Source organism: Plectropomus leopardus, chromosome 10 (assembly GCF_026936395.1).
Source record: "Plectropomus leopardus strain MGB_pleo_1.0 chromosome 10, ASM2693639v1, whole genome shotgun sequence".
In the NCBI taxonomy this organism is placed as follows: Eukaryota; Metazoa; Chordata; class Actinopteri; order Perciformes; family Serranidae; genus Plectropomus; species Plectropomus leopardus.
Genome location: NC_142185.1, coordinates 1,841,744 through 1,864,902, shown reverse-complemented (window position 1 = coordinate 1,864,902; position 23,159 = coordinate 1,841,744). Strand labels below are relative to the sequence as shown.

Genomic DNA, 23,159 nt, shown 5'->3' with positions numbered 1-23,159 from the left:
TTCAACACGTCTGTGGAGAGTCTGGAAACTCCCCGTAGAGATCAGAGATCGCAGCAGCAAGGCGAGGCAGGTAACTGTAAAGGGATAGCTTTACTTTGAAAATAATTTAGGGCATCCCATTTGTAGAGTTAAGCGTAGATCTTAAACTCCATTTCCTGTTTCAGCCTGATATCATATGTGTCTGTTCTGTGAAGTGATAGAAGAGGCCCGGACATGAAAAGGTATCAGTGTCTGCTCCTTTTCACTGACTGTAACCCGATGACACAACGGCTGAGAATTATATGAGAAACAGAAGGTAATTAAAATCAAATTACTGTGAAATATAGGTCCATATTTTAGGAACATGTAGCAACTTTGCCAGGCATGACTTATTCATAATTACGTCATAGAAGCTGCATAACATCAACTGTAGCTACACTCCTCATCAGCTTCATTAGGCCGTCAGTGATCCACAGCCAAATACTGCAGGGAGCACAGAGAGAGAGAACATTGTATCAGAGCGACATCTAGCGCGCGGAAAGAGCAGCGCGTGAATTTAAAAAAAAAAAAAAAAAAAATCCCCCAACCGTAATACTCAGTCAGAATAGTCAGAATTAACTTCATGACACAAAGGGCAATGAGCAACAAATGAAGAAATTACCCAAAAATTAGCACAAAAAAATGAAATAAAAAGTTAGAAAATTACCTGATTTTTCTTTTATTTAACAAATGAAGTAAAGAAAAAGAAAGTTTAAAAAATATTAAGAAAATAGTGCTTAAAATATAACAATTTTGTAATATGTTTTTAAATATGTAATTATGATCATATATATAGTTTTCCCCTATTTTTTTCTTTTTCCCCTAGACCTTTTTCCTACCTCAGACTATATTATAAGTATATATATAAGTATAAGTATATAAGTCTTTGTTATGAAAATTTAGCTGTACACTTTTTTTTCAAGATACCATCATCCAGGAACAAATCAGTCCTCAAACATGCCTTTAAGAATTAAACTAGCTGTATGAGCATAAACAGGATTAGTTCACCCTGGTAACAATGTGTGATTTTGCCTTAGAGCATGTTCATGACAAGACCCAGCAGTCACACACCAACATCACCCTCCCTCCATTTGCTCCCTGTTCATTTTAGAATTCATTTTAACATTTTAGTGACTACTTTTAAAGCTTGCCTGGGTCTGGCCCGGAGCTACAAAAGAGAAATGTTGATCCCATATGAGCCAGTTCACAGCCTCAGATCCTCAGATGGGGTCCTTCTGGCCGTTCCACGGATGAGGCTTAAATCCAAAGGTGATCGTGTTTAATTTTATCAATAGAACTATTATTTCTGTGTATACTGCTTTTATTCTTTGAATTGTATATTGGTATGGGTTGTTATTGTTATTCTTGTTTTGTAATTGTTTCTCTCTTGTTTAATTCTACTTCAAACTTTGTCTGGCCTCACTTCGGCATTATTGTCAAGAAGCCCTTCTTGCTTTTTCTGTCCTTGTTTGTCAAAGCACTTTGTAAACTCTTTTTTAAAGGTGCTATATAAAGTTATTATTATTATTGCTGTTGTTGTATTAGTATTTTTTTAATCACCTGTAGCTCTACATGTTTTTGTTTATGTCTATTCAAAGTGTATTTGATACCTTGTAATTATTTATTAATTATTAAATAATATGTCATTTTGCTTCAGCAATTACTTGAACATTTATGCCCATAAAGCTTAATTGAACTAAACTTAAGTGAACTGGTGATTTTAAATAGTATAAATGGAGGAAACACACAATGTGGAAAAAATAACACCTGTAACAATGCATGAATACATAAAATGAGATTTACCTCAGTTAAGTGTATTGCCCCATGCATGCGGGGAATGATACCAGCACACCTCCCCCATAGGCGTTGGGCTGACAAGTTTACTGAACAAGTGTTTTTTGTCAGAGGAGGGGGTTCTTGGGAAGGGTTGGGAAAAAAGATTTTGGTTTGGGTTGAAGAGACTGAATGAAGAGATTTCTGCCAGAAACAGCGGTAAACCTCTCCCTAATGGAATCACAGCATCACATCTCAGCCAAGCATAGAAAAGCTGATTGTTATGTTTCAATTTTACTCATTTTGCTTTTATTTCAAAATAAGAGCACACTGTTCATGACCAAGTTACATGTCTTCATCAAGGGGACTAAAGTCCTTGAACAGGTCAAAAATATGACATGTGTCAGCTGTAAAAAGGATAATATTTGAAAGACTGATTTGGAGAAGCTTAGCTGCTTGTCATACGTCTATGACGTGATGTAAAATATTGCAAAGGAAGTGTATAAAGGAGTGTGAAGAGTTATTTGTTTCATCTGTTATGTCTTGTAGGAGACGGTCCACTGGATCATCTGAAACTTTTACACCATTTCTACACTTACACTTTGTACATATTTTCCAAGTTTCAGTCCAAACACACTTCACTTATCCACAACAATAACTGAAGGATTGAAGGAAGGAATGCAACAGAATGAGTTTCACTTCCTACTTTGCGAAAGACAACGTGAGAGCATGACAAGAAAACAAAATAAAAAGAAGACATTAAATCAGAAATTAGGGCTGAGACAGCAGGAATAATGGAAGCTCAGAAGAGGAAAGAGGACTTCTCTCTGTTTTCCCCCTCTTTTTGAAACAAGACATTTTTCCATCTGCATATGAACTCATAATGTATCACAGCACAGGGCATTTGATCAGTAAGACTGCATGAATAAAGATTTGTCTGCATGGTCTAAAGTGCATGGCACAGGCGCATTTAGGGCAAGATTAACTTTATTTTTGCTTCTTAAACTGAGCTTAATCTGGGCATCAAGTACAGGGCAATGAGCAAAGGGGTAGTGTTTAGTCCTTTAACCCTTTGTAACCTGGAGTGACATCACTTTTTTTCTTTCAGACACCTTTTACATTGTATTTAAACCCTGAGCAAATTGGTGTGATTTCTTTCAAAAACGTGGGAAAAAAGACAATTAGCAACTTTGTAAGAAATGTTTCACAACTGCATGAGCTAGTAGATTAAGAAAATGATTATTAAAATAGCTTGTGAAAATGGAAAAAGTATATTAATAATATAATTGCATATTTAAGATCATGTGACAAAATTATACATTTTAAGAATTTTTTATGGGTCATTATCTTGTACTTTTTATTTCTTTATTTTAACTTTCTTGTTATTAATTTTCATATAATGTGCCCCCCACCCCCCTCCCAATTTGTTTCTTTTTTTTTGTTTTGTTTTGTTTTGTTTTTTGCTCATTGCCTACTTCCCATAATTTTGAAAGAAGTCAAGGTTACAAAGGGTTAATTAATCACAGGTGTCTTTTGGATATAACATGAATTCAACCAATCAGTGTCATCTCCCAGCCCAATGTGCCTGCACCTAATGCACTGCTACACTGTAAAATGTCTGAAGTTGACCTTACTTTAAGTTATCATGTACACCAATTGTCTTGTCTTAATTTGTGTTTATTTTATATCAAAGTTTTACATTTATTCAGAAATTAGCTGTATTTAATTTTGTGAAGTGAAGTGACCTTGTTCTTTCTCAGTGTAAGCATCTTCACCAAACCAAGTTAGCCTGACTTAACATGATCATCACAAAGAGGATTTAGCCAGTGATGAAGATGGGAGATCTGCGCGTTCTGTTTTGTTAACATGTTTAAGAAAATACAAACATGACTGACAAATTTGAAACCAGCAGAACACAGATACATCACGGCTACTGAAGTTGGTAACAATTAAAAAGACTGATTTCATAAACTTCTCATTTAAATAAATATAACAAAATTCTATGTTAACTCAACACTTAGACATAAAGTAAATATCAATTAAGAATAATAGTTGTACTTACTTACAATTTTCATGGCAATCAGTTTCCTAGATTTTTTAAAAGTAGATTTAACTTATCACATTTTGCAGTGTATTTACATGGCAGATTCTGCAAATTAGAGCAGCAAGTGGCTTTCTGCTGAGATTAATGCAGTCAGACTTGACAGAGAAGATAGAACTAAACTCTTTAATTCTGAAATAATAAAGTTGTGCTGCTCCTTGTGTATAAATCTGCACAGCTTGTCTTTTAATTTGGAGTCACAGCAGCTCTGCAAGAATTATCAAACAATGCTACTTATTAATAAAACAATATCTAAATGTCAGTGAACCTCATCTAGTGTTGGTAGGTCACACAACACTTTAAAGTGTCTGATTTTCATAGTGATAATGTCTCTTTGCAACAGTCAATGAGGTTGTGTTCACGGAGCAGTGAAAATCTTTCACAACCAAGTCGTTTTTGTTCCCTATACCTCAATCAGAGATTAATTTAACAATCATATGGGGGATTTTGGAGGTAATCCATAATATGTTTAGTTGTGTAAATTTTAGGACTTGTTGAAAATCTAGGGTGCTGAATTAATAATAAATTGTCCATACTAACTTCCCCAGTCATTCTAACTGCAATGAAAAATACTGAACTTTATTTCTGTCACTGTTTTGCAAGGCCTTCTTGCATATGTGGTTAGAGGAACAACTTCCTCATTCTCCTGAGCAGCTGCTCTGACTGGCTGCTCTGCTGCTTAATTTTGGCCACCTCAGCTACAAATCTGATGTAGTTCCTTCCTTTGCTTCAATCTGGGTGCATGGGAGTTCTTTCATTCTTTTGCAATACGGGTTGAATTGTGTTTCCTGACATCGTGAACTGTGTGTTATAAGAGTTCCTGAAGTAAGAAGTGAAGGGTATTCTGGACTCTAGAGATCATGGAATCCTCTGTGGACCACGTCTCCTGCACCCAGACAAACCCGCTCTTTGATCTGTCATTCAGCAGGTCGGATCTCTACAGTTTCCAGCCTGATGGTAAGTAGTAAGGCAGGAAATATCAAACCTTTCAAAGCAAACAGATACAGTTTGGGCTCTGATTTGGGAGAGAGAACATATCAGACCGTTCTTTTTTCTTCACTGTTGTACCTGAAAGGCTGGAATTTCTAAAGCATCTGCAGACGGGCTTCAGCTCCTCAGCAGCAGCAAGATGAATAGAAGCATTGATTAATTTCTTAACTCTTTCAAATGATCAGATCTGTATAATTCTAGAAATATTACCTCGTGTTTTTCAAGACTCTTGGGGGTAACAGTAAAAACATAATTGTCTGGTTCTATTTTCATTTTTATTTCTACAGGTACTTGGTATACACCTTAACCACATGGCCATGTCCAGCCTGTAGTGTCCAGGCAGTAATTTAGGTTAGTTTATTGCTTAGATTATCATGTCTGAGAGTAGTGTCCACTATCAAATCTGACAAGTTGATTTTACTTTAAAAAATTGCCTTGAAAATGTAAGTAAATGTAATTAATAGTCTTAATGTATGTTTACTTCATATCCTATAGTTAAGTAGACTTACAATTTATTATATTTACTTAATTTGTAAAGTTGTTGAAACTCAGAAACAACAAATTTAATTAAATCAATCTTTACAAGTTATAGCAACTTCAGTAAACCAAGTTTACTGAGCTTTATATCTGTATTCTGTATTATCTTAAACATGTTAAGAAAACAGAACTGACAGATATCCTACCTTCATCACTGGCTAAATTCTCTTTGTGATGATCAAGTTAAGTCAGACTAACTTTTCTAACATTTACTGAAGTTGCTAACACATAGAAGGAACAAGGTAATTTCACTTGTCATTTTTAAGTTGCAACAACTTCACAAATGCTGCTAAATTTTGTGTAAACTTAACAATTGAAATAAAGTAAACCTAAATTAAAATTAATAGCTATATTTTCTTTCCTTACTCAAGACAATTGGTTCCCAAGATTATATTAAGTAAAATAAACTTGTCAGCTTTTACAGTCCACATAAAAGTGGAAAGATATTACAACACAGAATTAGAACTGGAGCATAAAAATATAGAAAGTAAGAAGAATGAGAGAGAACAGATCCTTGTGAAACCCTGTAGTTCAAAACAAATCCATTAGCTCTTGCTCTAACACTCAAAGTTTCTTTTTAGGATTTCCATTTTCTAGCTCTTGTTGTTGTCAACTAAAACACAATTCAAGCCATACTGAACAGCAACTAGCGCTCTGATTGGCCAACTGCTTGATGTTGCCAAGGCTCCGGCCATCCAGATCATCTACCACTCTGTCTAAAACTCTTTTTTGCTGCTCACAAGGGAGGGAGTGGCAGAGTCTGGAGAGGGAGCAGGTCAAATTTGACAGAGAGCTGATCGCTTTGAAGAGAGACCGAGAGCTGCTGGACAGAGACATGGACACTTTATAATTTGCTGAAGTTACTGATCTGTGGTTTTGGTTCATTTTAGGCTCGGGAGCAGATAAACCTCTCTCAAAGCGTTAGTTAACATTTCTTGGTGTGCACTATTTTTCAGAACATTTTTACCAAACTATGTTATTAAAACGTGATGGGAAGTAAATCAACTAGGTTAACATTGATTAGACCTCAGCTTATAAACGCATTGTGCTAATGTGTTAACAAATAGTCCCCTATCCAGTAGACAGAGACAAACCATAGCATTTTCTTGGAGTTGTGCTGTGTCCACCTGATGAATGTTAAATCCAGTATTCACTCTGCTAGCAGAACGAGCTATAGCTGAGAGTGTCAGCTGTGACCAGTAGATGGTAGCACTGTTTTATGTCTCCTGTTGGACACAGCAGGAGCATCTGCTCTACAGGTCTCTTGACACTGAAGCGACTTTTAGTAGCAGTTTTTTAACAATCAGGAGCACAGAAAACACATCTCTGAATAGAATCTCCTAATCTTGTTAATAGAACATGCAATTTGTGTAATTAAAAAACAACAAAAAAGTAAATGAGTTAGATGTAAACTCAATTTTTATGGGACAGGGTGGGTGTAACAGCTCAAGATGTGAAAACATCTACTCTTTCTCTGCTTCCATTTAACCCTTTGAAACCTGAAAATGTACAAAAAATTACCTGGGAAATTAGTTTTTATAAAAGAAAAGAAAAAAAAACAAGGGGATGACTGGGCTCGGTCGGAACTAACTGTTGTATAATTAAGCAACAAAATATCCTTACCTCTTTCACTGCTTCGTTTAAGCAATAGACTATCACTCGAGAGGGAGTGAGGTTGTACTTGTATATCATCACGGCTGTGAATCGGTCGTAGATAGGTAGAAGATAATCACAGCTGTGATGATGTACAAGTACAACACACGACTTCAAATGTGATATTGCTTTTATACAACAGTTCTACAAGCGTCTTTTATTTGTAAATAGTAACAAGCGAAAGATTATGCTTTGTTTGTTTAATTAATCATTTTTTTGGCTCCGCCACACAAACAGTTCTGCAACCGCTGGACGTGACAGCTGTTGACTAGCAACACAAAAACATTTTCCTGCACGCTGCTTGCTAATCTGTGTTAGCTCGGTCTTCATGTTATGCACAGACCAGCTGCTTAGTATCATGGACATTTATGTCTGTGTTTTCAGTGAAATCAGAGTCTGTTAACAGACACTTTGGCTGCCTGTGAGATTCACATGAGTTAGTTTGATCAGACAGTTCATCTCCAGTGTGTGTATCACTTTGATCTCGTATCAGGCAGCGTGTGCGTGTGTGACGGTGTCTCTCAGACTTTGGATAGTGTCAGACAAGTGTGTCCCTGTCTCACTGCACATCCTTGTAACCTCTGTAACAGCTGGTTTTCTCCAAGTGAACGGTGGTTTACCAAATCCCGTCTTTCATAGCTGCTCCCTCCCTGGCTTCCTCATAACTTTTAGTAACTTCAATGCATGTACTGTCAGCTCAAACCACACTTCAAAATTCCCATCCTTTCTCGCCCCCTACTACTCCCTAAACATGACCAACTGACAGCTATGTGAACAGTGCCAACTAGCTCTTTGAACCTATGCTTACAGCATACTATAAATATATCCCACTTTTAAAACATATCCCACTTTCATTCTTACACTAAGTAACAGGTTTCTAATGGCTGTGAAGCGGAGTGATACATGCAGAGTTAAAGGTGAACAGTCTCAGTGATGTTGTACTCATTTATCAGCACTCATGGAATGCCTCTTGACCAATCATATTGCTTGGTCAGAACTAACTGTTGTATAAAGATACATATTCCTAACTAACCTGTAGACTTCTGCCGCCTCTCATCCTCACAGGCTCCTCAGAACCCTTCAGAGTGGACAGTAGTTTGCCTCTCAGTCACAACTACTTTAGTCTGGTGTCAATTTTTCGGCTTTTCTGCCAACAAACAGAAACTCATCTCCATCCCCCTTCAGCTTTTTATTGTGATTGACAGCTGACATTTCCCTCTAGTTGTCCAAATGTTTCATGCTGGCAGCTTTGCAAATTTATAAAGCCTCTGTATCAGCTGAATGACCTCGGCTACTCTTTGTCTCCTGACATGACTTTTAAAAATGTAAGTTTGCTGCAGGAGTCTGATCCTGTTCTCATGTTTGTGTTTTAGATCTGAAGCCAGCAAGGCCCAGAAGACAGTGGTGTTTGTATGTGGTTGTTGTTTACCTCATATTCCAGACTGCACTCAATGCCTTTCTCATCTATAAAGGTATGACTGCACACAGATTTTGTTATTGTTGTCACAGATTTATTTTTAAATGCAAAATGCAGAATCATAGCTATCTGTATACCAGTTTGTATTATGGACTTATTTTCACAAACAAGATGTCAATCTGATGCTATTATGGATGTGAAGTGAATGCAGTTAGTGATAAAGTGTGCTCAGGATGCTAGAATGGATCGCAGCAGAATTAACCAATCACAGCAGCCTGTAGTTTCTAGCAGACTTTTCAGTTTATGTGACTCACAGACTGTCTATAACTGTTAATCTGTGTCTTTACATACAGTCTATGATCTGTCTGCATCATTCTCATTCAGAAATGTTATTACTCCGCAGAGTTAAATTCGTTTATTAGGTGGAGAAAGAGTTTATTACTCACAGTGTGGAGCAGCATTAACTGACAAAGGTGGAGAAATTACCAGTAAACATATGATTTCTAGCTAACATTTTATATAAGCCGGGTAACATCACATTAGCTAGTGTTGTTGGTCAACTTTAGGTTATCTGACTGCACTCTCTTTCAGAAATTTGATAAGTCTGCCGTGTTAAATCTCCATTAAAAGTGATTAAAATTAATGTCAAATAAATCTATTGTAAAAGTACAATATTACCCACTGAAAGGTAATAAAATACAAGTATAAAATAGTCTAATGGAATCACCCAAGTAAAGCTACCTTAAATTGTAACCAACTAGCTAAAATACCCAAGTAAATGTCAACTGGTATCATGAATTTCTGAGGCAGCGATGCTCATCATTGTGCTCTAAGTAACTCCTCTTATATACAGCACATTCTGCTCTTCATATGATATCTCTTTCAGCTTCAACATAACAAATCATTTAAGCGGTTAAAAAAATGTTTTGGGACACTAAATTTGAGCTGATTTAAGTCAAGTCAGGTCTGGACATTCAGGGCCTGAGCACCAAATGGTGCTAGGATCCTCTTGGAATGCAAGGAATTATTATTTTTCCGCAAATTAATCGCATTTCTGGAGGTCTAAACATGCTCAAAAACTCATGAATCTTGTTATGCATGTTCGGCCTGGCGAAAAATTTTATACTTTGGTGCTTTCGGTAATGGCTGTGGCAAAATGGCTCCACAACGCTCCCTAACGTGTATCTCCAATGGCCGGTTTCACCAGTTTCACAATTATGAAATTCGGTATGTATTATGCATTATGTATTATGTATTATCAGGTTTTTTCAGGCCTCGTACTTTTGCCATCTTGTCCTACAGGATTAATCCGACTACTTCAAATGTAGTGTGTCCATTCTCAACCCATTGGTGATTAAAAGTTATCACAGGTCTGTGCAAAACTTTTAGATTTCCTGTGATGTGGTGTACAATTTTGATGTCTTCCCATAAAAGAGGAAATTGTTGTAACTTTGGTGTAACTTTGGTTTGATAAGGGTCCCGCCCTGAACACATCTGTATGACAATATTCACTAGTTGTGATAGTGCCACCTAGTGGCCACAGGAAATATCGTTTTTTTTTATACTTTTATGATCTTGGCCAACACAATTAATAGGATCCAGTTGAAATTCTGTCTGTATGATCTTAAGACCTTCCCGATTGAAAGTTATGATCAAAGATTTTGCGACAAAACAGGAAATTGTTGTAACTTTGTTGTACATTGTCCGATCTGCCTGAAACCTCAGGGTCCCACCCTGAACACATCTGTATGACAATATTCACTAGTCGTAATAGTGCCACCATGAGGGACAATGACCATTGGATTTACATAATATTTAAATGGTTTGGTCTACAAATGATGGATCTCCTCCACTGTCACCTGGTGGCCACTGGAAGTACTACACCATATGAAAAAGCTCACTCCAGGGTCCAAACTCTCATAATGTATCTGACTTTCACAGAAATGAACGACCTCTTTAGCTGGAGTACCACCAGTAACCGACATATGTGGGGTTGTGAGGGCCCTTTCATCACTGCTTGCAGCTTTAATTAAACATTTGATTTGTGTGAGTTCAGCATATGTGGTTACTGTATGAATCAGTGCACTCTCGTATGCTGGTGCGCTCCATATTTAAAAAATCTGACAGAAACTAAGCGCTGCTGTGATTGGTTGATTCTGCTGTGAGAACTTGATGACGTGCAGCAGAGTTCCCGCCCACCTCCCTCCGGACGATCCATTCTAGCATCAACCCCATTTTCTCCTCTCTGTCCCAGTTTCCTCGTTGCAGTCTTTCCTGTCTAACCCCCGGCTGGAGAAGCTGACGTCCAATCACATCCCTGAGGGCGGAGAGATGGAAGATGTCAACATCCAGACCCTGGTTTACAACAACAGCCAAGAAGCCAAGACCCTAAGGAGCCACCTATGGGCCCTCAAGAGCCAGGTCCTTCTAACATTTTGCTGAACACACACACACACACACACACACACACACACACAAAAACACACACACAGAGCTTCAGTGCAGATTACTTTTACAAAAAATAAGGGTAAGACCCTGAAATATTTACCATAAATAAATAAATTGGGTTGGTGGGAACTCCAACACCACAAAATGGCAGCGGCTGTGTCTGGCTTATTTTAGCTTGACTTACCCTCACTATGCTTAAATCAAGCTAAAATAAGCCAGACACAGCTGCTTCCCCAAGGAAGTGCGCCACGCAATGATGCAAAATTTACATAGTGGCCAAAAGTGAAATTACACCATTTGAGTCGGTCTCGTGATGCATACTGGCCCAGAAAGACTATTTCTCCAGCAAGATTACATTTTTAGACTGCCATTCAAGTTAGCTGAGGTGCTAATCTGGAAGTCGGTCTCTCTGCTGGCTCTATTTGCTGTGGTCGATTGGAAACCACCTCCTGGTTTGGGCTGATACTCAGTTATTATTTTCAAATCTGACCTCATGACTCACAACACAAAATGCAGAAGTTAAGTGCTGAGTGACATGATGACAGAAATGACACAGTCACAGCTGACTATCTAGGGATCTCTGTGAAAACACAGTCCATAATAACCTGTTTGAACGTGCCTCAGTATAAATGGATAATGTGATTGTATGGAACACTAACTTTGTTTACTGGATTAAATTCCTGCATTCAGAGCCTATCCATCTAATAAATGGGGAAAAAACTGTCCCATTGTCCAAGCTGTCTAGGTAGAGGACATTTTCCTGCAGTTGTAAACTACGTAACACAGATAAGAAAAAATCAACATGTCCAACATGCTACAGCCAGGTTTGTGGATTGGTTAACAGAGTGAGCCCTCACATTTGGCTTGAGGCTCTCTCATACTCTGTTGCTCTTGATGATGATTGAGGGACCTCTGGGAAGATATGAGATCTTTTCTGGAGTCAGAGGGAGCAATCTGCAGAAACCTGTTTGGCATAAGGATTTGCTGATATCATAATTTATGAACATTCTTTTTATTCAGCTGCCAATACTTGGTGCCCTCACTTTATTTGTTAGTTTCTTTAGATGTTTGTTCAGTATTTGGGGAGTTAGGTTGAAAATTCTTTGAATATATTTATTTAGAAATGCAGAAGTTGTCAAAGTGACAGCATGCTCATACCTCGATTGGTATTGGCAATCAGGACAAAATCAGCACTAGCAGCTAAACATTAAATGAACTGATTCAGAAATATCAAACTCAGCAATCTACTGGTAACACTAGACCAAGGCCATGGTGGTAAATCCCCTGAGCATATTGAGGGATGTGATGTATTGCTTATGAATTAAACATTTTCATCAATAAGATTAAAACTGATTTAAATCGTCTTTTTAAAAATGACATTGTGTCGCTGTCAGGCTCATTTTAATTCATTTAATGTGGTCATGACTCACAGTATAGTTTAGCCATCACAGTCATGTTTGTGTCGGTTGCCATGACAACAGGTCACTAGCCTGTGTGGAGAGGAGGGTCAGCTGGGCCATCTGAAGTCCGACCTGAAGCTGCTCAACAACAGCGCCCACAAGCTGGAGGGCAAACTGACCAACATCAGCCTCACAGCAGGTACCACACGTGTGCGTGTATGTGCTTGAAGTCGTGGAAAATTTGCATGGATCACAAGGAGCATTTTCTGGCTGTTACCTCAAATCAAGTCAATTTTATTTATAAAGCCCATTATCACAAAACACGGTTCGTCCCAGAGGGTGATGAGGGATCCCTCCTCCAGGACGGACAGACGTGCAATAGACATGCCTCAGGACATATTATAGGTTTAACTGTTAGGGTTGAACAGCAAAGCATAAAACTGTAACAACATGAAAAGAATTGTGGAAGCAGAGTTTATCAACCCTTAAAATTCTTCTGTGTTCGTCCTCAGGACTGCCTGGTGCTCCGGGTACAAATGGGCCCAAAGGTGAGCCAGGAGACAGGGGCCTTAAAGGTGAGTCAGCCTTAAGCAAAACTGAATTAGAGGCTGAAAGTTACGAGTCATTAAATATAAGAAATGTGGTTGTGTGTTGCAGCCACAGATTTCCTGGTGCTGTGATCGCTGAGTAACTGGGATGACATTTTTCTCAGCACCGTCTGAACATTAACTACAGCTTATGCTGTGATATCAGAGGGGTTCTGACAGAGAATTAAATGTGTAATTCTGGCAGTGTTCAAACCTCACACTGACCTCTGAGCCTCAAAACCATGCAGAGTAAAAGTTTATCTGTAAAAAGTTCATTTGGTTACAAGTTATTTAGCTAAGGTGCATATGTGTGCAGCAGCAGGAGGCATTAGCTTTCAGCTGCAGGTCTGTCGATGATCCGGCGTTGATGACCTGTCATCTCTTGTCAGACGGCTGATGAAAAGCAGCTGATGGATGGGCTGCAGCCATTATTTCACATACCCTTGCAACTTAGCCTGACATTTCCTGTGTGAAATCTCTATCAGGGCTGGACTTACTCAATCCAACAAATTACCAGAGACTGAGGCAGATGTTTTCCAGTATGACACCCCCTCCCCTGACACACACACACACACACACACACACACACACACACATTCACATCACTACACACTACCCCTGCAAAACAATAACAACAAAAACAAAATTCCTTGATCAAATTTACAATTTATGATAATGACCCAAGAAAATCGCCGTGTCACATACATCAAACAGTGCTGAGTGCTGTAACTCTACCTTGATTAATTAGTTTTAAGCTACCTAAAAAAAATAATGATAGTTAAATATACACTATATTTAGAAGATTTTCACCACTTTACCTTGCTGTAAGACAGCACTTACTGACAGGGATTTTAAGCAGTACAATGCTTAGCTTCCATGCCTGTAGATTTAGTTTGCCAAAGATGTTATCAAAGCAACACAGTTCCTCAAATAATCACAAAGGAAATGTACATTACATATAATACAATACATTCTTTAGGGGCACTTGGAGTCATAACCACTATTATATTTTTAAAATCTTGGCTTGAGAAAGAGGTAAACACACTATTATTAGGTTGTATCGTCAGCCACATGTGTCCTGTGTCTCAACAAGTTCAAAGTGTAGACTTGGTCAGTGACTCCTGACTGGTTTGTTTGTGTGCATTATTCAGTATGAGCTGATGAGCTGAACAGCACAAGATCCAGTCCATCGGCAGATCACACAGCTGTATGTATGCTTCTCTACAGGTGACACTGGTGCTGTTGGCCTTCCAGGACCAAAGGGGGACATGGGAGTCAAAGGAGAAGCTGGAGAGCCAGGATTTGCTGGTCAAACTGGTGGGTTTCATTTGTATTATATGTGGAATGATGTACATGTATTTATACTCAAAGCTGTATTAAATATGATGAGTTTTTAAAGAATACACACACAAATTAGACTGCTACAGAAAGTGGAGTTCCATTGAAACTATGTTGTTTTTGGACAGTCATGAGTTGGCTAATAAGATGCTGTCGGGCACTCTGGCCCACCTGGACCTTTGGTTCTTCAACACATGACTGCGAAACATATGGTTCTCCCATCACTGCAGCTGTACTTTGTCTTTTTGTGTTAAATAAATGTTAGCTTACTGATGTATTAGATCAAGATTAATGTAAGGCTATATGCTAAACATTTACATTTACAAGTTAATTTGGACTCAGCTCATACCTTGCATTAGGAATGCAATAATACAATGTAATGAAGTGTACATTTCCTACTTTGAAAAAAAGGTTTATACTAATCAATAGCTTGTTAGTGTTGTAGAATACAGTCAATTATGAGATTGATACAGTGACCCTGACCCCTGGTTAAGCCTTAAATGTAACTGTTTCCCTTTTAACATTGTTGTAATGGCAACATTGGCAGCCAGTGAGCTTTTTGCTTCTGGCAATTACATTAAGCTTTAAATATCATAAAAGCAATCCTCATTTGTCATGATCTTGCTGAACAAAACGTGCAAGCACCATAAACATTTGTTTGTCACAGAGTTTATTTAATGCAATAATCCAAAATCCAATGGAAAAATCAATGAACGAGAGCGAACTTTTGTGTCTACAGAAAAACATCATCCTTGGGGCACTCTATTCAGAGCATGGTGCTGACCTGACAATAATCTCTACTGTAGAAAGCAGCCTTATAAAGATAATATACACAAGGGAATGTTTGTTGACTAACCAGCAGTACCTGTCTATTTCCAGAATTGTTTTAATGTCTCATAAATGAGGAGAGAAGCAAACCTGGCTGACCATGATTATTTAGCTAAACATCAATTAGCTAGTTAGCTAGCATTCAGCTAAAATGAACTAACTTCAGATGTGAATAATGTAATGTGTCCATGTAGATTTTGATTGTCTTTTCAGTATTTTTGAGCAGCATAAAGCTAAATCCAGCAGGAAAGGTAAAAGCTGAAGCTTGCTCAACTGTTATTGGAACACAAGGAAAAAGGGGACGGGATTTAGGAAGGGTCTCAACCAATAAGGGGATGTTGTTTCCAAAAAGGAGCATACATGGATGAATTATAGGGCAGTCATGGCCTTGAGGAAATTTGTTTTTTTGTTTGTTTGTTTTTTTTGTTTTTTTTGTTTTGTTTTGTTTTGATTATTTGGGTTTCACATGAATGAGATTTGGTCGTAAATAAATGAGCCTCTTTCCGATTGTCATAAAACCTATTAGTTATCTTTAATGCAGGCTATATATCGTCAAAGTTCATGTACTTTGAAGCTTTTAACTTCTAATGGTTTGTTTTGCCTTGAACCCATAATTGTTGCTTGAGGCAATTACAGGCTCAAGTGTAAATCTATTTTAAAGCTAGTTTTTACTATTATTATCATGTGGGTTTAATTTTCCATCCTATTTTCCTTAATTGTGGCATTCTACCCATTTGTATGATTATTCTATCTCTTATCATGTAAAGCTTTCATTGCGTTATTTTCTTACACTTTTCTTTTATGAAAGGCGCAATAGAATTATTATTATGATTATTATCATTATTGTTAAATTATTATTATTATTATTATTATTATTATTATTATTATTATTATTATTATTATTATTATTATTATTATTATTATTATTCAGCAGAGATTTGAGTTGCTTGGGTAAAAGCAGAACTGGAGTGTAAAAATAGCATAGCATGGATAATCTCCTGCAGCTGGGACAGAGCCGGAACATGATGCAGGCGGACGCTGTTTACATTGCTCATTAGTCTTGTTTTTAATTAGTATATATTAGATAGATAAATACATTAGAAAGCTATTTTTGAAAAATGCGCTATCCAAATAAACAGGTAGTACTGAAGGGGAGCATGTGTGTTCAGGGGGAAAAAAATCTGAAAATATGTTCCTCATACTGTGTTTGGAGCCAGCTGGATGACTCACATACTGACTCACAGTGATAGCAAATGAATTTACTGAAACTCACTTCCTGATTGGAAAATGTATCAGCAGATTACAGCTAGCACATGAAACAGTCCAGTTTCTCTTCCTCCTTTAACTTCTCTGATTATCTGTTATATTGCTGACACAGCACTGTTTCACATGATGATGGATCAAATTTGCACAGCTTGCATTTATGAAATACATATGTTCACCAAATAATAGAAACTACTGTCCATTATCTGATATGTGTGTGTGTGTGTTTGGATGCAGGTCCCATGGGTCCACCTGGGCTCCCAGGGGATCAAGGACCAGGTTCAAAGGGAGAAAAAGGAGACCCTGGGGTCCCAGGTAAGGCTTTGAATATTGGTTGAAGCATAAGAAACACTATGGCGATTCTATCAAACCTGACTCAATACATGGAAACAAAAGCATCCTGAAATCTGTTTTTTTCTTTCTCACTTAAATGGTTTCCAACCACAGAATAAGCCTGTTGGCTTTCTCTTCATAAAGAACTCCTAAGGAATGGAGCCTTTTTGTGTGTCAGGATTGTGTTTATTCTTCATGCTACTTAGATAAACAAAACACGTGCACTAATTACTAAATTGTGCATGCTTTTTAAATAAAGATGCATGTGGAAGTTACTAAAACACATGTGCAATTTGTAAATGGGTGTGGGAAACAGAAAGCTTGCATGCATTTTTAAAAGTAAAACCATACTGATGTCACCTCCCGGGCTCCTTAGCTATAGAGAGCTTCACAAGATTTTCTGATTTTTGATTTTGCTTTTTAAAATGGCAAGAACTTTAAACTGTAGACTTAATCCACTCATTTTTATTTAGTGTGAAGACAAGATCTAAGGAGACATGTCAGTGATGTCTTTTTAGTAAGATGTCATTTTGTTATCATCAGGTGTACCTGGACCTCCAGGCTTCAATGGAACTGAAGGTGAGTGTGTTTTAAAGAAATCTTGATTTAGAATTATGTTTCTTCCATATGTGATGATTATATGGATGCACAAAAACCATTGAGACACCATTTCCCACGTATCAACCTTTGTTTCATGAGTTGGATGAGAACTCAGACCAGTGTACACACAGTTTCAGCTGGAATAGCTGCAGCTGGAATGATAAGAGGAGCTTAAACATGAGGTGAGAAATGTTTAACGTGTTTTAAGGGTGTTTGCTAATTTCACTTATTATTGTGCAGGTTGCAGTGTACATCAAATATCAATCAAAGGCACATTTAAAAAGTTAGTTAAACATTTTTTAGGGTGATGAGTGAACTCTGTTACGCTGTTGCAAAGCTCACTGCTGCAACACAGTTAGTTATATTGTAATTTCTTCAGTGATTTTGGCATAAGACCCTGATACCACAACCCACCTTTTGCGGCTGAATGATATGCTGCAAATCAAGCTGAGACTGCGGCCGGACAGAATGTTCTTGTTGTTGTGATAGGCCGGCACCCGCCACAGCATCATGATACATGGACAGTCGGCGTCAGATGAGAACGCGGCTGGGCAGACCCCGTTGTGTCCGCATGATATACCACAGGGTAGCGGCAGCTTGAAACGCTGCCAATAATGATGTAATAAAAGGAGCACAAAAGTCCATATAGGGTGGGCAGGAGGGGTGGTGGAGGGATCTAACAAGCCCCAGACTTTCATGTGTTCACATCCTGTCTAATTGTGATGTTTTTTTTAACACCTTACCATGTGCCTCTTTTGCCCAGTCCTAATCATCGGTGACTTTGTTGCCTAAACCTAAGCATCTGTGCCAGCGTGTCTGTTTGTTGATGCTCAGGCATTGGTGTCCATGTGCTGTTGTTGCCTAGACATAACTACTTGCGGTGTCATTCCACCATGTGCATGTGTTGACATGTGTTCAGGGTGGCTACTGCTCAGAGGTAGAGCGGGTCATGTGCTTGGTGATTCAATTCCCGAATCCTCCAATCAATGTGTAAAAGTATCCTTGGGCAAGATACTGAACCCAAATTGTAAGCGCAGGTCCATTTGTCATGTTGACATCAAGGTGGCAGCATCCCAGAACACAGCAGAAACAGAAGGATACCTAGAGCATAATATGAGGACACTGAAGTCCACAACAAAGCGGAAACATGTGATGACTTGGGACAAGAACATGTTGGTATATCTCACTGCTTGGTGTGATGAGTGGCAGAGCATATATAATTATTGATACGTAACCACATGTTTAAGGGAATTTCTTTTTTACATTCATTTATAGCTACCTGATGAAAATGAGCTCATGCATGCGGGCCCAGTTCCACAATAAGTGAGATTAATAAAACAGCATAGTCCATGTGGCTTTATCAATCTTACATAGAATATGTGTGCATATTTCTGCTTTTGTGCATGCACAGTATTATAGTTGAGTTTAGTGCATCTTGCCACAGGACTGTATTTCACTGTGTGTGTATGACTCAGACAGAGAGAGGGATGAGTTCATGATAATACCAAGAGCATTTAAACATTCAAGGATATAGCTCGCTACACATTGTTTGATTAGCCACTTCCACCTAAACCACACAGTATTCACACAATCCCAAAACACAGCATCTACAAGTTTAAATGGGTTTTTAATGGCTGAGAGGAGAAAGCATGGGGGCTGTGACATCATGGAAATGTACTGAGAAAGCTGTTTTTCCCCATGGTTTTTCCAAACTCTATGTCTCCATCTGCTGGCTGAGTCAGTCAATTATACCCAAAGATATGCGTCAGCAAATTGTGGCCTACTGACCCCATTAAAGGCTCATTCAGTGCACTTATCATTTTCTGTGAGTGGAAATACATTACACAATAGGTCTGATAGATTGGTTTTTTTTTTAAATAGAGCCCAAACTGTTGTTTTTTACTTATAAAGACATCTAAGTGACTTAAGATGAGTTTCACTGTTACCTGGAAGCCAAAGAGGGTGCACAAATGTACCTATAAATTGCCAATTTCAATATCTCGCCTCAGAATTTCTTTACTTCGCGCTCTACCATTGTGTTCTGCTTCATTTTAAAAGCATCTATTGCTTCACAGGTGACTATCACGTTGTTTTATCAGCCCAGTGACAGCCTGGCAACCTGTCCAGGTTATACCCCACCTATCGGCCATTGTCAGTTCAGATAGGCTGCAGCACCCCACGATCCCTAACAGAATAGGCAGTTACAGAAAATGAATGAATATATGAATGCTGTTTTATGGTTTCCTATAGCCTTTGAGCAAATGCGTCATTATTTCAATTTGTAACGTCTTTTCAGACGAGGACAAAATTTTCCATTTATTCTGTCTTGTTCCTTCATTTCATCTGGTCCAGTACCATCTGTATTGATGCTTACAGCTCTCAAGTTCATCTCTCATTTGTTGTGCTGAGTTAAAGACCTTGATTATTCATATTATGGATATACTCTACATTGAAAAAAGTCAATTTTTGAGCAGAGACCTGAACAAGGGAAGCTGGTGATAGCAGGTTAAACTATGTGGATAAAAGGTTATAAATACAGTATCTATAGTGCTAATTATTTTATTTTATTTTTAATTGAAGATATACGGTTGATTTATTGTAATTTTTCTTATAAATGGTTTAAAAAGAAATGAATTTAAAGGTGATCCTAAATCCTGCTACATCTTTTTGGCATCGAAGGAGGAGTTGAGGAGTCTCACAGCCTGGGGAAAGAGGCTGCTTTGTAGTCTGGTGGTTCTGCAGCGGATACTTCTGTATCTTTTTCCAGATGGCGGCAGGGTGAACAGACTGTGGCTGGGGTGGCTGCCGGCTTTCAGTATCCTTTGGGCTCTGTGCAGACACCTCACTTCACCGAGGTTACTGATGCTCTGTAAATGGGAAGCAGTGATGTTCTGGGTGGTTTTAATCACCCGCTGTAGAGCCTTTCTGTCCTGGGCCATGCACGAACCATGCCATTATGTGATGTTTCCAGTTTCTATTGCTCCTCTGTTAACCAGGATCTTGCTCTGGAATTCAGCCTTCCTAAGTTTCCATAGGAAATAGAGCCTTCTCTGTGCTTTTTTAACCTGGGTGGTGATGTGTGATGGCCAAGACAGGTTCTCAGTGATAGTAATTCCAAAAACCTATAGCCTATCACCTGCTCCACCTCAGCTCCACTGATGTAGACAGAGGTGTGTGTCTTTGCCTCATCTCTAAAATCAACAGTCAGCCCCTTGGTTTTTCTGATGTTGAGCAGTAGGTTGTTCTTTGTGCACCACTCTTCAAGATTGTCGGTTTCCCCGTTATGAACTCTCATTGTTGTTTATAATACGGCCAATGATTATACTGGTGTCGTCCTCATACTTCACAATAGAGTTCTCCTGATGTCTGGGAGTGCAGTCATGGGTGTACAGTGTGAACAGGAGGGGGGTGAGCACACAGCTCTGGGGGGCTCCGGTGTTGAGCACTAATGTAGAGGAGTTGTGACTGCCAATCCGAACTCTCTGGGGTCTTCATGTGAGGATATTCAGTATCCACTTGCAGAGTGTTGTACTGAAGCCCAGAGTGATATGTTTTTCAATCAGCTTCATGGGAGAGATTGGGATGATTCCTGAACTGAAGTCAACAAACAGCATCCTCATGTAGCTGTTATTATTCTCCAGGTGAGTGAAGACTGAGTAAAGAGCTGTAGATATGGCTTCCTCTTTTACATCTGTCAGAGTGTCCAGCTCACTCACCTGTTGCTGAGCTAAACAAAATAAAGACAATGAGCCACAGAGCCGCCTGCTGCACTGATAGTTCAGTCCAGTTAGTTTTGTAGTTAGCTCAAGTTAAAGTGACCCATAATGGTGAAACAATCAGTATGACACACTAAGCTGATGGATTTGACTATTTTTCCTCCACAGGTCCTGCCGGACCACCAGGTGCCAAAGGAGACAAGGTGGACCAAGGAAATGCACCAGAGTGTAAGTCGGCACATGACTGACCTGACAGCCGAGATACAAAATATTTGTTTCTTTATTTTCAATGCAATTAACCCTAATGTCAACCATGGCCCAGAGAGCGCTGTCTAACATGTCAGTCCAAAATCTCAGCAAAAAAAAGGAAATTTCAACAGCTGCAACTTTGTGTCATCACAGTGAACGTTCGTCTTGTGCCGGGGAAATACCGCGGACGAGTGGAGGTGAGGCGCAATGGGGTGTGGGGCACCGTGTGTGACGACAGCTTTGACACTGTGGACGGACAGGTGATCTGTAGGATGCTGGGCTTCCAAAGCGTCATCTCCACCTTCACTGCCAGCGCGGGTAAGAAGTCTGCTGCCACCATCACATCATGTTCTGTGCACCATGTTATCTGCTCTAATGTTTAACAAAACCCTTGAAAGTATACTTCACCTGCAAAATGGCCATTTATATAACAATAACTCACCACATTACTGTCAATCTGTGAAGAAAACTTGCAAACAAAACTGCACCAAAATCCATGTTTACAAACTCCACACAAGTTTGTAAACAGTTATATGCTTTTCAAACACACACATGTTCCTTCAAATGTTATGATGTGATGTTGCAATATGTTAAAGTGGTACAATATGAAACTGCATGTGTATGAGCTTCACTTGAGCAGACTTCAAAGGCATGCATGTGCTCAGGCATACTACTGGGCCATGCATACTAATGTGTTTGAAACCATAACATTTTAGTAAAAATGCATGTGTTTGGGAAGTACCAAGCATGCAACTACATGAATGAGACATGCTTTTTACTCTCTCTCTTCTAACTCATTAAATAGCACAGCTCTGTTGGTGCTTTTGGTGTAGAAGCGTGAAACAAAACCTACCTTCAGCGGCCAACCGGAATGGGCATCTGTACTGTGATATTGTATTACTACTATTACTTTAAGTAAAAACTACTGCTTCTATCACTTCTTGATGCAATTGTAAAGCATTCACAATGATAACATATAAAAGAGCACCTGATAAATGCAGGTCTCACTGTAACCCTGCTCTTCTCCTGCAGGCTCTGGGAGGATCTGGCTGGATGACCTAAAATGTTTAGGAACTGAGTCTGACATCTTTAACTGCCGACACGCAGGAGTTGGAATTAGTAACTGTAAACACAACGAGGATGCTGGAGTGCACTGTCGCTAGAACCACAACACACCCAACCCAACAAGAACAAAAGTGTTTCAACAGTTCTACACAGTTTGATAAACATGAAGTGACAAGTTGACTGGCAGGTATTACGCACATACACACACACACACACACACACACACACACACACACACACACATACACAAAAGCACACACATGTCTCACTGAGGATATGAGCACAGAGCAGTGCTGCTGTTAATGATGTTCACAGCTGGATCTCATCACATTTTCATAAAATACAGCATATAGAATTATGTTCAGCTCAAAGTTTCACTTTATTACGAAACACATTCGCTTGAATGACAGTGTACTGTAAACAAATATCATGTCAATAAAACTTTACTGAAGTAAACATCTCAAGCATAATTTTTCAACTTTAATCTGTCAATTTATCGTATTTCCTAAATGAGGCTGAGCAGCACTGTTCTCATCAATCCCTGTCCTCGTCAATCCCTGTCCTCGTCAATCCCTGTCCTCCACTCAGCTTCTCATGACCTCAGCAACATGTGTGGCATTGAATTCCATCCATGGCACATCACCACAGATGACTTTGCAGAGGCCAGCAGAGATGAAAAGGTCATATTGAAGGGCAGGAGTGGTGCTGAGGAATGGTTTGTGACACAGCTGGCCTGGTCGCGTTTTCCCAGACACCTCAGGGAACATACTGTAGACACACATGTCCAGTTCACATCACAGTGGCATCACAGCTGATACACTTAAATGAGACCTCAATGACACC

At 38.9% G+C, this 23,159-nt stretch overlaps 1 protein-coding gene across 2 annotated transcripts; it reads left to right on the top strand.

Annotated features, from left to right (window-relative positions):
* Positions 1-4,619: 4,619 nt before the first annotated feature.
* Positions 4,620-22,772, top strand: marco (macrophage receptor with collagenous structure). 2 transcript variants are annotated; one of them, XM_042495167.2, is made up of 11 exons: positions 4,621-4,849; positions 8,446-8,544; positions 10,744-10,910; positions 12,419-12,536; positions 12,850-12,912; positions 14,152-14,241; positions 16,591-16,668; positions 17,230-17,265; positions 21,171-21,230; positions 21,405-21,569; positions 22,284-22,772. In XM_042495167.2, exons 1-11 carry the CDS (start codon positions 4,753-4,755, stop codon positions 22,412-22,414), a joined length of 1,104 nt encoding a protein of 367 aa, XP_042351101.2. In that variant the 5' UTR covers positions 4,621-4,752; the 3' UTR covers positions 22,415-22,772. The 2 variants fall into 2 exon arrangements, with proteins under 2 accessions (XP_042351103.2, XP_042351101.2); XM_042495169.2 differs by lacking the exon at positions 8,446-8,544 and having other exon boundaries at positions 4,620-4,849.
* The last annotated feature ends 387 nt before the right edge of the window (positions 22,773-23,159 follow it).

Bases quoted from the DNA above. Each gene is read 5' to 3' on its own strand.
- marco (XM_042495167.2), top strand. From the start codon at position 4,753: ATGGAATCCTCTGTGGACCACGTCTCCTGCACCCAGACAAACCCGCTC. The intron at 12,913-14,151 runs GTGAGTCAGCCT...GCTTCTCTACAG, and splicing joins AGGAGACAGGGGCCTTAAAG to GTGACACTGGTGCTGTTGGC. The intron at 16,669-17,229 runs GTAAGGCTTTGA...TGTTATCATCAG, and splicing joins AGGAGACCCTGGGGTCCCAG to GTGTACCTGGACCTCCAGGC.